The sequence below is a fragment of the Felis catus genome, chromosome D4 (genome assembly GCF_018350175.1).
Source record: "Felis catus isolate Fca126 chromosome D4, F.catus_Fca126_mat1.0, whole genome shotgun sequence".
NCBI lineage: Eukaryota > Metazoa > Chordata > Mammalia > Carnivora > Felidae > Felis > Felis catus.
The window spans coordinates 83,473,790-83,488,541 of NC_058380.1; the positions used below are offsets into that span (position 1 = coordinate 83,473,790).

Consider the following 14,752-nt stretch of genomic DNA (forward strand, 5'->3'; position numbering starts at 1 on the left):
TTAATCCAAATCTTCAAGTTCAACTTCTGGTGCTGCCCAATATCCAGTACGTTATCAACTCCTATCAGGTAAGCTTCTCCCACGTCTCCCCATCTGTAACATTACTTTTTCTGCCCCTCCTTCAGATTCTTCACACCTTTCTTCCAGACTCTAAAAATTTTCTAGGTAGCCTTTCTGCTTTCCCCCACACCAATCCATTCTTTAAAGCCTGCCCCTTGGATTAATCCTCTTAGAAAATTGGTTTATTCATGTAATCTCAGGCCAATGGCTCTCAGAAAGCTTCCCCCCAAATCCCACATTCTTCACAAACCTGGATGCAGATTTCTGGGCATGCCTAACCTCTGAGTACACCATGATTCTAGCAAACAAAATGATATCACATGCAAGTGACATACTGCCTTCCTACTTTTTCATCCCAAATTCCTACTTCCTGTTATGCTCTGAAAGAAGAACTAGTGGAGTGTATGAATCCCAGTTAGGACTTGATTGTTAATTGGGGTCTTGCCAAATGGAGCCTGTGAATTCATTTCACAGAATCTGTAACATCTCACCAGTCTTTCTCCCCACCTAATCTGGGAAATCCCTGTAGGCAGGAGCTACACCAGACTCGTTTTTGGGTTATGAGTACATAGTACAACACCTGGCACACAGTGCAGGCTTGGGAAATAAATAACGCCAAAGCTTAATAGCTAACACTAAGATACAGTGATGGTTGAAGGGTGGGTAGTAGAGCCACAAGCACCACTCACCCTTCCGATTCATCCCCATCTGGAGGCATTTGAGCAGGCGGCAGTACTGGCACCTGTTCCTCTGCTTCCGAGACATGACACAGTTCTTGTCACGACTGCACCGATACACCCGCTTGTTGCAAATGCTCCGCTTGAAAAACCCTTTGCATCCCTCACAGGAGATGATTCCATAGTGCAATCCTGTGGCACGGTCCCCACAAATGAGACAGGTTCGTTGTTCAGCCCGATCATCTGGAACAGAAACTGAACAGATTCAAGTTAGAACACATGGAAATAATGGCTTTAAGCCTGCAGTCCTAAAATAAGCAACCCTGCTCTGGGCAGATCAAGAATATCACTCTTTCCAGGCTGACTGGCAAACAGGGGGCATCTTTAGAGCCTTTGTCTTAGGAACAGATCCTTACATCTACCTGCAGATAACACAAATATAGCCTATCTAAAAAATAACCCATGCTCATGCTCCTCCTCCTAGGTTTCATCATGACTTAGACCAGTATCCAGGTCAGATACTTGGGAGATATCTTCGACTCCTCCCTCTCCCTAACGTTCCTCAGCCACAGCCCATTACTTCTACTCTGCAGAAAGGTAAGGATTACTGATACTGTATGTAACTGCCCAGCATAGGGCATACATCCATTAAAGCAAAGTTGTAATTTTTAACCAGTGAAGAAGTTTTAACCATGCCCAGCCAACCAACCAGTCATCCATCCATTCAACAGATATTAGCCAGCTCTTCTAGTCTAGGCACTATCGTAAGGCATGGATACAGCAGTGAATAAAAGTCCCTGCTGAAGCTTACGTTCTAGCAGAATATCTACTCTGTGTCCAGGCCCTGTGTTCCGTACTGGGTATTCAGAAATAAATCATCATGTTCCTGATAGTCAGGGAACTTACTGCCTAGCAACAAACAAGTTAGTCGAAGAGGAAATTCAGGCTGGATATATAGCTCTCTAACTTTCTCTTCCCTCAAATTCACTTGCTCAGGACCAAGCAACTGCTAAAGAACAGCCATATGACAAAAAAAAAGTGCTCTGGTGGACTGTGATATCAGATCTTGCTAGCAGGTGCAAGAAACCTCCAAGAAAAGGTTTTGATCAGGGGCCAAGAGATTTGAACCTCACTGCTGAGTAACAGGTAAGATACAATGATTAAGAACACAGCCTTTAGAGTTGGAGATCCTTATTTAAACTGAAGTTCTGACACTTACTAGCTGACTGAACTTGGGAAAATTAAGTTATTTCATCTATCTGAATCTAGTTTCTCTCATCTGTAAAATGGGGGTTATAATGGTACATACATATCATAGATAAAATACTCAGCACGATGCCTGGGCTGCAATGGACAGTTAATAAATGACAGCTACTATTTTTATTATCATTATCCTAACAGGCCCACACTTCATGTGATAATAACATTCCTGAAAACAAAAGCATTTGAAAGCAATGTTAAAGAATGTTAAATGGCAGTATGTGTAGGAGAGATGTAAAGAAGAAAGGATACTAGCATTTAGGCAACTTTATTACATGCCAACTTAGAGATGTCTTTATGATCCCTATTTGTAGTAGGCTGGATAATGGCCACCCAAATACATCAGGTCCTAATCCCTGAAACCTGTAAATCTTACCTTGTAAGGAAAAGCAGGCTTTGGGGATGTGATCAAATAAGGATCTTGAGATGGGAGATTATTCTGGCTTATATAGGTGGGCCCTACTTGCAATCACACATGACTTTATAAAGAGAAAGACAGAGGGAGATTTGATATAGACAGAGGGGGATTTGATATAGCAGAAGAGGACACACACGCATGCACGCACACGTGCACAGAGGAGAAGGCAATGTGAAGACAGGTGGAAGGTGGACACAAGGAATGGTTGCCACTACAAGTTGGATGAGGCAAGAAATGAATTCTCCCCTAAAGCCTCTGGAATAAGTGTGGCTCTGCCCACCTTCATTTCTACCCAGTGATACTGATGATTTTTGAACTTCTGATTCCCTAACTGTGAGAAAATAAATTTCCGTTGTTTCAAGCCACCCAGTTTGTGGTAATTTTTAACAGCAGCACAGGAAACTAATACACAATATTTTTTCCATACAGGGAAACATATATTAAGGCTCTTGCCAAAGAACACAGCAAATAGCAGGTGTGCAGAGAGAACCATCAGATACATGACCACATGGCTAGGGAAATAGAGAAAGACAGATATGGAAAGAAGAATCACCTAGGTTCTTGAGGACTCTGTATTTTGTAATTACAGAATTTTCTAAGCCTTTCTTTTTTCACATTTTTCTTTAACATTTATTTATTTTTGAGAGAGACAGAGTGCAAGCTGGGGAGGGGCAGAGATGGGGAAACAGAATCCGAAGCAGACTCCAGGCTCAGAGCTGTCAGCACAGAGCCTGACATGGGACTTGAACTCACGAACCATGAGATCATGACCTGAGCCAAAGTTGGCCAGTTAACTGACTGAGCCACCAAGGCGTCCCACAGAACTTTCCAAGCTTTTCTAAGGCTTGGATGAACTTCCTAACTGTGGGCAAACTGACATACCATGATAAACTCACATTTATGTCTTGGAATACAATACTTTGTTTTCTTTTTAATTGGTCAAGCTAACTTAAATGGGTTTTTGTTACATGCAGCTAAAAGAAACTTGGTTAAAATGCTCTATAAAAATGGCCCTGGTGTAATAAGTATTCTTTTTCTTTTCCTTTTTTTTTTAATTTTTAATTTTTATTCATTTTTAAGATACAGAGAGATAGAGCACAGTAGGGTGGGTCAGAGAGAGAGGGACACACAGAATCTGAAGCAGGTTCCAGGCTCTGAGCTGTCAGCACAGAGCCTGATGCGAGGCTCGAACTCACGAACCGTGAGATCATGACCTGAGCTAAAGTCGGACGCTCAACTGACTGAGCCACGCAGGCGCCCCATCTTTTCCTCTTTTAAAAATGCAAAAGAAATTCAAGGTAAACATTAGAGTAAAGTTACAACAGAAAATTTAAAAACTAAACCAGAAAAAGCCAAAAAGGCAAAATGAATGATAGGACAATAGTACTATGTGTGGGATGGGATTCCCTAGAGTGCCGGGCTTGAGTTGCTGAAAGGGCTTAGAAACAGAACATAGAATACTGTGAAAAAATCATGACTGGATACAGAGAAACTAAATTTTCTCACTTTACTTTAAATTTTTTTTTTTTTTTTTCAACGTTTATTTATTTTTTTTGGGACAGAGAGAGACAGAGCATGAACGGGGGAGGGGCAGAGAGAGAGGGAGACGCAGAATCGGAAACAGGCTCCAGGCTCCGAGCCATCAGCCCAGAGCCCGACGCGGGGCTCGAACTCACGGACCGCGAGATCGTGACCTGGCTGAAGTCGGACGCTTAACCGACTGCGCCACCCAGGCGCCCCTAAATTTTCTCACTTTAAATTCAAACCTTCAATATTAAATTTATATATGTATGATATCACATTCTATCATATATATGATATATATCATACATAAACACACATTAAAATGTAAACCAGGGGCACCTGGGTGGCTCAGTCCGTTAAGTGGCTGACTTCGGCTCAGGTCATGATCTCACGGTCTGTGAGTTCGAGCCCCGCGTCGGGCTCTGTGCTTACAGCTCGGAGCCTGGAGCCTGCTTCCGATTTTGTCTCCCTCTCTCTCTGACCCTCCGCTGTTCATGCTCTGTCTCTGTCTCAAAAATAAATAAACATTAAAAAAAAATAAAAATAAATAAAAATAAAATATAAACCAGAACTCTATCAGAATAGACTTAAAAAGAGTTATAATTAATCAATCTCTAGAAGAACCATACCATCCCTTTCTTCATGGATATGGTTTCACTGAACACCGACCATAACTAAGCACTGTGCTTTGTGCCGTGTCACATAATTCTCATAATCCCAAAGGTGGATACAAGTGCTATCATCCTTTTGTAATTGAGAGAATGGAGATCTCAAAAAAAGTTAAGTAACTTGTCCATTTATGAGTTGACGACCCTCATCTGCTAGTATCAGAATTGGAGTTCAGTAGCCTCTTTAGAAAGCATTCGTATGGTACTCTGTGCAGCATCTGGATCCAGAGCAAAGGACCCACTGAGCAACAATCCAATACAGACCTGTTAAGAATCTGCTTATATCTTGTGACACTGCTTGTTCTTGTTCTTCTCATCAGAGTTTAAAAGGCCACAATGAGATCAAAGACGAGGTGGGAATAATTCTCCACTGAGGGCACAAAGAGACTAGATTCCCTTTGAGTCCTATGACTGCTTCTCTCTCTGGCCACAGCTATTCTTCCTGCCATGTTCTGTTTCTATAAAACAGCATTGGTCTATGCCACAGACCAGGAACTAATTCAGAAGGAAGCCTCTCAAAGGTACAGGAGAAAGGCTCTCTCCCAGCGAACCCTGAAGCCCTTCAAGGAAGCATTTGACAAACTCCCCTCACAACATGTGGGAAAAGATCACAGAAACAGGAGAAATTATTGTTAACTGACCACTTGGGTACCAGGCCCTGTGTCAGGCACTTAACATGTTATTGTGCTGAATCCTAAAAAATAAAGTACCTTATTTTACTGAAGAGGAAACTGAAGCTTATGAGGTCACCCAGTCACCAAGTATGGGAGTTAGGGCTAGAACCCCCAAGTCTAAGAATCTAATCATCACATTCTGTGGCCACAACAAAGCAAATCTATCTATTCTATATGCAAGTAAGTCAGGCCCTTTGCCACTTGGGGGGGAAAAAAAGCTAAAAAGCCAAAACCTGTGTAAATGAACACATTGAAGCAAAATGCCCCAATTGTGCCCTGCCAGATACCAGATACAGATTTCTGCACCTCCTATTTTTGTAATGGAGTTGAAGGGTATTTTTATCTTTATTATTTCACTTGTACCAGGCCAGGACAAGGATCATTTTTATAGATATCACAAAGAACATTTAGTGAGTATTCATTGTGTCCCATGCAACATTCAAGACATTTTTACATGTGTGGCCTTACTTATTTATCACAATAACTGAGAGGAATCATTATTCTCATATTACAGAACCTGGAATCTTAGAGCTAGAAAATGCCTTGGAAATTGCCTTGAGCAGACCTTTACTGGAGGCATGAATGCCCTCTACAACATTCCAAAAATAAGGGGTTGCCCCACACTCTACTTGCACATCTTTAGGGAATCAATAAGGTACTTCATTCCATTCATTTCATTTTACACAGTTTTAATGGTTCAAAAGCTTCTTTTTACCCTAAGCAAAAGTCTGTTAACCTGAAGCTTTCCCTACTGCCCTGAATTATGTGCTCAAGGGCAAAAAATAAATGCATAACCTAACCTAGTTTATATACCAACCATTCAGAAATTTAAAGCTAAATGGGGTTTCCAACTGTGAATTTCTTCTTCTTCTTCTTCCATTTCTTTTTTAAATGTTTATTTTGAGACAGACAGAGAAAAGGAGAGAGAGAATCCCAAGCAGGGTCCATGCTGTCAGTGCAGAGCCTGACGCGGAGGCTCGATCCCACAAACCACGAGATCATGACCTGAGCCAAAATCAAGAGTCAGATGCTTAACTGACTGAGCTACCCAGGCGCCCCTTCCTCTCCCATTTCTTATTCTTAATGAAATCACATAGTATCAAGATCTCTTTTTAAAAAAATTTTTTTTTCAACGTTTATTTATTTTTGGGACAGAGAGAGACAGAGCATGAACGGGGGAGGGGCAGAGAGAGAGGGAGACACAGAATCGGAACCAGGCTCCAGGCTCTGAGCCATCAGCCTAGAGCCCGACGCGGGGCTCGAACTCACGGACCGCGAGATCGTGACCTGGCTGAAGTCGGACGCCACCCAGGCGCCCCTCAAGATCTCTTAAAGTATCCAGAACTGAATGTTTTTTTCTTAATATAAGACTCAATTAGCTTTGCTTTTATGTTTCTTCAGCTATCAATACCAGTAAACACATAGTATTTTATAATTACTAGTACTGTAAAAATGCTACACACTTAATAACTGGCAAACTGAAGCTTAAAGAGGCAAAGAACCTTAATCTTGGTTACACAGCTAGTCAACAGTAGAACTGAAATCAGAATTCAGGACCTTTTATTTCTAATCCCCCTTACACTTAATTCATAGCTCATTCATAAACGTCTAAAGCTTAAAGTATTTATCACATATACCATTAACCCATGTCTTTCTTTCTTTCTTAAGATTTTTTATTTTTATTTTTTTTAACGTTTATTTATTTTTGAGACAGAGAGAGAGCATGAACGGGGGAGGGTCAGAGAGAGAGGGAGACACAGAATCCGAAACAGGCTCCAGGCTCTGAGCGGTCAGCACAGAGCCTGACGCGGGGCTCGAACTCACAGACCTCGAGATCATGACCCGAGCCGAAGTCGGCCGCTTAACCGACTGAGCCACCCAGGCGCCCCAAGACTTTTTATTTTTTAAGTAGTCTCTACACCCAACGTGGGCCTTGAACATACAACCAAAAGATCAAGAGTTGCATGTTCTACCAACTGAGTTAGCCAGGCATCCCAACCCATGTCTTTCTTATTCCATTCTTGGGAAGGTGAACGTTGAACCCAAAGGTAGGACTTTATCTTTGTCCTTGATTAATTTTATCTTTATGTAATAAATTCTGTATGTCATTCTGGCCTATTGAAATCTTTAGGAATCCAGTCCTGTCACCCAGTGCACTAGTTATTTCTCCTACCTCCTTCTTTTCTCCAGGTTTGGTATTAGATTATTTGCATTTCCAACCTTAAGACAATATTAAACAAAATGTGGTGGGGCACCTGGGTGGCTCAGTTGGTTACGTGTCTAACTCTTGGTTTTGGCTCAGGTCATGCTCCTACAACTCATGAGTTTAAGCCGTGCATTGGGCTTTGTGCTGAAAGTGTGGAACCTGTTTGGGATTCTCTTTCTCCCTCTCTCTGCCCCTCCCCACTGCACGCTCTCTCTCTCAAAAATAAACAAACATTTTTTTTAATGTGGCCAATAAATAAACATTAAAAGGGGAGGGGGCACCTGGATGGCTCAGTCATTAAGCCTCTGACTCTTGATCTCATCTCATATCATAATTTCACGGTTTGTGTGATCCAGTCCCACATCGGACTCTGGGCTGACAGCACAGAGCCTGCTTGGGATTCTCTCTCTCCATCCCCATCTGCCCCTCCCCTGTGCTCGTTCTCTCTCTCTCTCTCTCCGAATAAATAAATATACATTAAAAATATAAGAATATGGGAATGCAAGCTGGTGCAGCCACTCCAGAAAGCAGTATGGAGGTTCCTCAAAAAACTAAAAATAGAACTACCCTCCGACCCAGCAATGGCACTACTAGGCATTTCTCCACAGGATACAGGTGTGCTGTTTCAAAGGGACACATGCACCCCCATGTTTATAGCAGCACTATCAACAATAGCCAAAGTATGGAAAGAGCCCAAATGTCCACTGATGGATGAATGGATAAAGAAGATGTGGTATATATATACAATGGAGTATTACTCAGCAATCAAAAAGAATGATTTGTTGCCATTTGCAAATACATGGATGGAACCAGAGGGTATTATGCTAAGTGAAATTAGTCAGAGAAAGACAAAAATCCTATGACTTCATTCACATGAAGACTTTAAGAGACAAAACAGATGAACATAAGGGAAGGGAAACAAAAATAATATAAAAACAGGGAGGGGCACAAAACAGAAGAGACTCATAAATATGGAGAACTGAGGGTTATGGGAGAGGTTGTGGGAGGGGGGATGGGCTGAATGGGTAAGGGGCACTAAGGAATCTACTCCTGAAATCATTGTTGCACTATATGCTAACTAATTTGGATGTAAATTTTAAAAAAATTGAATTAAATAAAAAATATATATATATAATAATAAATGGGGCATCTGGGTGGCTCAGTTGGTTAAGCATCTGACTTCAGCTCAGGTCATGATCTCACAGTTTGTGAGTTCAAGCCCCATGTCAGGCTCTGTGCTGACAGTTCAGAACCGGGAGCCTGCTTCAGATTCTATGTCTCCCTCTCTCTCTCTGCCCCTCTCTCACTCATGCTCTCTCTAAAATAAACAAATGTTCAAAAAACTGTTTTAATATATAGTAATAAATAAACAGAAGGTGGCATTCTGGTAAGCTGTGAGAGACCCTTCTCCAATCTGACTTAACCATTAGCATTCTGGAAATAGATGCTCAATTAGCTCTGCCTCTAGATTAGACCAGACACTCTAGTCTGGCTTGCATTTCTCTATCTTATATATAAGGATACCATGAACGAATGTGTCATATAACTCACTGAAATTTCAGATTCATTACAGCATCTACAGCATGCTTTGACTAGTGAGACTAACACAAAGGAAATATTCATAACCATTCCTAATTAAGCACTGTTAATTTATTAAATCAATGTTCTTAATCTGTATTATTCTACCTAAAATGCAATGGAAAGAGAATTAGGCAAGTAAGTACTTCATATTGGAGACTATGGATCATAGTAACTATACTGCTCAGAAGTCAGAAAGATAAGAGAGGAGTTGACAAAAAAACTGAGGGTTTGAAAAACAGCAGGTATTTGAAACTCTGCACAAGGTAGTTCGTTAGCTGCAGAAACAGCAATGAGTAAAAAATAGTGTAGGAGAGAGAAGACTTACTAATTTGTCAGAGAAGATGAATATTTATCTTGATCAGCAGTACTAGAAGGGCTCAGATAGTGACCTTTGAGAATACCATTTCCTACAAACAGGAGCCTGGACTCCTTAGAGAAATGGTTGATTCCAGATTTGAGGCAGAATATATATAGGATGAGTGTTGTTGTGCTACCCAAGACTAATATGGGATCATGTTACATCAAAAAGATATAGGAAGCAGGGCACCCGGGTGACTTAAGTCAGTTGAGCGTCTGACACTTGATTTTGGCTTAGGTCATGGTTTCACAGTTCATGAGATTGAGCTTATGTGCTGACAAAGCAGAGCCTGCTTGGGACTCTCGCTCTCCGTGCCCCTCCCCTACTCATGCTCTCTCCCAAAAGAAATAAACTTAAACACAAACAAAGAAGAATATAGGAAGCAACACAAAAAGGCTCCCACTCACCTAAAATGGAGCAACCTATATACATCAAAAAGAATAATGACAGCAGTGGGTTAAAACACTTCAAAGATAATAATCAATGCATTTACAATAATATTAAAAAGAAAAACCTCATTAGTTACCATGGAGGTCACTTGCACACTAATTCATTATTCTGAAACTTGATGTATTAAGGGGAAAAAAGCAAACATTAAAAGTAAAGCTATTGGAATCTTCCTCTCTTGCCCCTCTCCTCAAGAGTAAAAGGAGAGAGGAAGGTGTAAACTAAGACAGTTTTTAAGAACTTTAAACTTTTAAACTTTACGCTTTAACTGAAAAGACTGAAATTAGGTGAACAGACCTGCGTGGCAGTCAAGAGAACAGGCTTGGATAGGGAGGTAGAGTTGATCTCAAGGCCTACAGCAAGGTAAATCTCAACTCACAGATGGAAAGGAAAGAGAGCAGGATCTGCTCTCCAGATCTCTTGAATAGAGGCAGTAGAACATGCAGACTAAGAACCTAGGCTCTAGAGTTACACTCTGGCTCAAACTAGGCTGTCACTTGCTAGCTGTGTGACTTTGGAAGGTTTCTTAACCTCTTCAGAGGTATCTCAGGTTCTAATCTACAAAATGTAGATAATATTATTGTACCTTCTTCAAATAACTGTTTTGAGAACCAAGGAATTAACAGACTGCTTATAAATGACATGGAACTCTAGCATCCTCATGGTATTAGAATGAAACAGCTTTGTAAATTCTAAAGTACTCAACACTATTATTGCTTGTCTTTTTTTTTTTTTTTTTTTGAACTAAAAAACTTTTAAAATTTAGCACAAAAGAGTATTATTCAGTCTGGTGGCAGGGGAAGGCAGTGACAGATTTCCTAGAAGAGGTGAGTTCTGAAGTATGACTACCACTTAGATAAATGAAGACAGAGGAGGGTACAGGGAGAAGAAATAACTGGCATATAAAGTCATGTCTTAAATTTGCAGCTGGAAAGCTCTCTCCAAGTTGGGTTTCCTCTGAGAAGAATCTCGTTCCTTTCTAAAACAGCCAATATACTTCAGTGAGCTTTAGCAAGACTATCAAGATGAGTTACACAGAAACATCCACAGATACAATGTCAAGTTATGTCTTAACCCCTTTATATGTTAAAGAGTCATGATCTGCCCATAATTTGGTTCCTACACAATGTTCTAAAAGGAGCCTGCTGGTTACTCACGATAAATAAATGTAACATACATGAGCATTATTAGAAGATAAGATGTTGGTCTTTGCTAGTTTTTCAAACCTTAGGAATAATCTTAAGAATTTGTTTTCAAGCCAAAAATTATTCTCATGCAGGTAACAGGAAGTATCATATTAAATTTCATTTCTTCAGGGGCATTGGGTGGCTCAGTTGGTTGAGCGTCTGACTCTTGATTTCGGCTCGGGTCATAATCTCATGGTTTGTGGGTTTGAGCTCTGCACCGGGCTCTGTGCTGACAGCACAAAGCCTGCTTGGGATTTTTTTTTTTTTTTTTATCTCTTTCTCTCAAAATAAATAAATATTAAATACATACATACATACATACATTTCTTCAAATTTTAACACTCCTGCTGAAACAGATAAGGGCAAAAACAGAGCTCGGTTGGGGTCTCTATGGATTAATTTTCAGAGGCAGATATATCAAATTCAAAGGAAATAATGAAAACGATGAATAAAGCAGCTGATATCATTGGCCTAGAAAAATTAATAACAATCTGAACCATGTACAGAGCCCTAGCAACATCTCAGCGGACCACTGACATATGTCTGCTCAAATAAATGGATTATTTACCAGGAACAATAAGTAAAGGAGAACAAAGACATTTATAAACTAATCTGTTCATCAATCTGACCAGAATTTTACAATACTTAGGTTCTTATTTTGTATAAGCGGCAGGGCCCCTTAGTTACACCTAACCAAAGTTACACTGCAGGTTAAGTCTCAATCAAAGACATTAACAGTAACATCTGGCACCATGATTGCTACTGAGAAGATGCTCATTTTGTAGAATAAATGAACAATGAATGAATGGTATGGCTTTCCAAATTAGAAGTCATAACCCACAGCATCATGACTAGCATTTTTGGAGGAAATGAAATAGAAAATATCAAAGTGCTTCATATGTAGTAAGGGTAAAATATTGTGAAACCTTTCTTTCAAATGAAGTGTGTTCATTTGTGTGACTGTGTGTACATATGTGTGGTGGAGTACTGGATCACAATGTATTAAGGATTAAAGTGTAAAAAGTTTGAAATACATTGGCTTGGTGGGTTAAGACACTTAATCAAGTAGGAATTCCAGCTCTCCACTTCTCAGCTCTGTAACTGTGGTCACACTCCTCAGTTTTCTAAGTCTCACTATCAACTGTAAAACAGATACCTATAGTACTCGCCTCACGGACTAGGGAATACAATGATAATAGCTAACATGCACGCTGGCACTATGTAACAAGTTCTGTTCTTTATGTATTACATATAATTCACTCCTTCCTCACAACTCTATGTAGTAGATACTACTATTATCTCCATTTTGCAGATGAAAAACTGAGGCACACATAGAATAAGAAATATGCCCAAAGTCCCCTAGCTAATAGGCAGTAGAGCCAGAATTCTAAGCAGACAAACTTGCACCAGGATCTGAGAATTTTCACACTAAACTATAGTGCTTACTACGATGCCTAATATACAGCAAACATGCAATAAATGTTAGCTGTGTTGTGGTTGTTAGATACAAGTTTTCTGTAAGATTAGAACCTTTTTTCTGCAACTTTATGAAACACTTTAGAAAGTATTTTTGTTTAAAAAAATCCACCTTCAAAGCAATAAATAGTGCTTTAATTTAAAAAGAAAAAGGCTTTGATAGATTTCAACATTACCTCTCAATTCATAGCAAACTAGGAATAAAAAAAAAACTTATTTATTTAATATGATAAAGGTTATTTAAAGAAACCTAAACCAAATATCATACTTAATGGTGAAATGCTTACAAAAGTTTTTCTTTTAAGATTGGAAATAAGACAAGGATGGGCCATTGTCAACACCTTCATTCGACAGTGTAAGTATTGGAGGTTCTAGACAGCACAGTGAAATAAGAAATACACAAAAACTAACCATATTTCTAATACCGTCCACAAAAAGATAAAATTTTTAAAAACCTGCCACTTACAATAATATCAAGGAAATATAAAATAGCTAGGATGCAAACCAATAAAAACATGCAAGATCTCTATGGAGAAATTGTAAAACACTTAATATAAAATATTTCTAAGATAAATTGAGGAAGATTTCAGTAACTGAGGAGAAATACTACGCTAACATACTGCAAGTTATTACTGTAAAGATCAATAGAGTAAAATCCCATTCAAAATCCCAACTCTGTATGTTTGTGTATAACTTGAGATAATTGTAAAATGTATATGGGAAACACAAAAGAACAAAAAGAGCACAGATAGTTGAGAAAAACAAGACTTTACCATATATCAATATTCATTTTAAAGTTATAATAACTAAGATATGTTTTATCAGCTTAGGGATAGAAAAATAGACCAAAGGAACTGAATGAAGACATACCATACCACAACATAACCAGGCATATTATGGATATTTAATTTATGGTAAAGTTGGCACAGCAGAGCAGTGAGGAAATGACAAGTCTTTTCAGTGAACAGCGCGGGACAATTAGATATCTATATGGAAAGAAAATGGGACTTCACCCTACCTCACACCAGGCAAAATATTTAATTCCAACTAGATTCCAATGTCAAAAGCAAAATAACATACCTCTCAGATGATAATTTAAAAACCTTCATGATCTTGGATTAGGAAGAGATTTTTAAAACAGGCCACAAAAAGCATTAATTATAAAGAAAAACTAATAAAATTAGACTACATTAAAATGAAGAACATCCAGAGAGTGAAAAGTATGAGAGAAGATAAATGCAATACACATAAACTACAAAGAGCCAATATTCAAAAATATAAAACTCCTATACAACATTAAGAGAAATGCAAGCCAGTAGAAAACTGGGCAAGAAAGTTGAACAGGCATTTCACAAAGGAGACTATCCACATTCATCAATAAACTTAAGATGTCAAATCTATTAGTAACCAAGGATATGTTAATTAAAACCACAATAACATACTAATGGCTAAAAATTTAAAAAAAAAAAGATTTCAAGTTATGATGGCAATTTGGAAAAACTAACTTTCATATGTTATTGATAGAAGTGTTTATTAGTCCAACTACTATAGAAAACAGCATGTCCCAGGGTACCTGGGTGGCTCAGCTGGTTAAGTGTTTGACTTCAGCTCAGGTCATGATCTCATGGTCTGTGAGTTCAAGCCCCGCATCAGGCTCTGTGCTGACAGCTCAGAGCCTGGAGCCTCTCTCTGCCCCTCCCCCGCTGGCACTCTATTTCTCAAAAATAAATAAACATTAAAAAAAATTTTTTAACTAAAAAAAGAAAAGAAAAGAAAACAGCATGTCATTATTACTGGTGAAGATATACCTTTTTATATTTCCAGGTATATACCTGACAGAAATGCATGCATATGTGTATGAATGGACAAAATTGAGTATGTTCATAATGGCAAGCTTTGTCAAAGCTGCAATTAAAAATAACCCAAATATACGGGGCGCCTGGGTGGCTCAGTTGGTTAAGCATCGGACTTCAACTCAGATCATGATCTCACGGTTTGTGAGTTTGAGTCCTGCATGGGGCTCTGTGCTGACAGCCCAGATCCTAGAGCTGCTTCAGATTCTGTGTCTCCCTCTCTTTCTGCTCCTCCCCCGCTTACGCTGTCTCTCTGTCTCTCAAAAAAAGAATAAACATTACAAAAAATAATAACCCAAATATGGCTCTATTTGACTATATACAGTTATCTATAGTCAACATGACTATAGATAAATAGGTTTA

The 14,752-nt window shown here is 39.2% G+C and overlaps 1 protein-coding gene across 3 annotated transcripts in view; it reads right to left on the reverse strand.

The window, feature by feature from the left end:
- NR6A1 (nuclear receptor subfamily 6 group A member 1) overlaps positions 1-14,752 on the reverse strand; it is a 232,249-nt gene that overhangs the window by 37,122 nt on the left and 180,375 nt on the right. For all 3 annotated transcript variants that reach the window (XM_023242705.2, XM_023242704.2, XM_019816505.3), the window contains one exon: positions 750-992. In XM_023242705.2, coding sequence (XP_023098473.1) covers positions 750-992 — 243 coding nt within the window. The remainder of the gene's footprint in view (positions 1-749; positions 993-14,752) is intronic.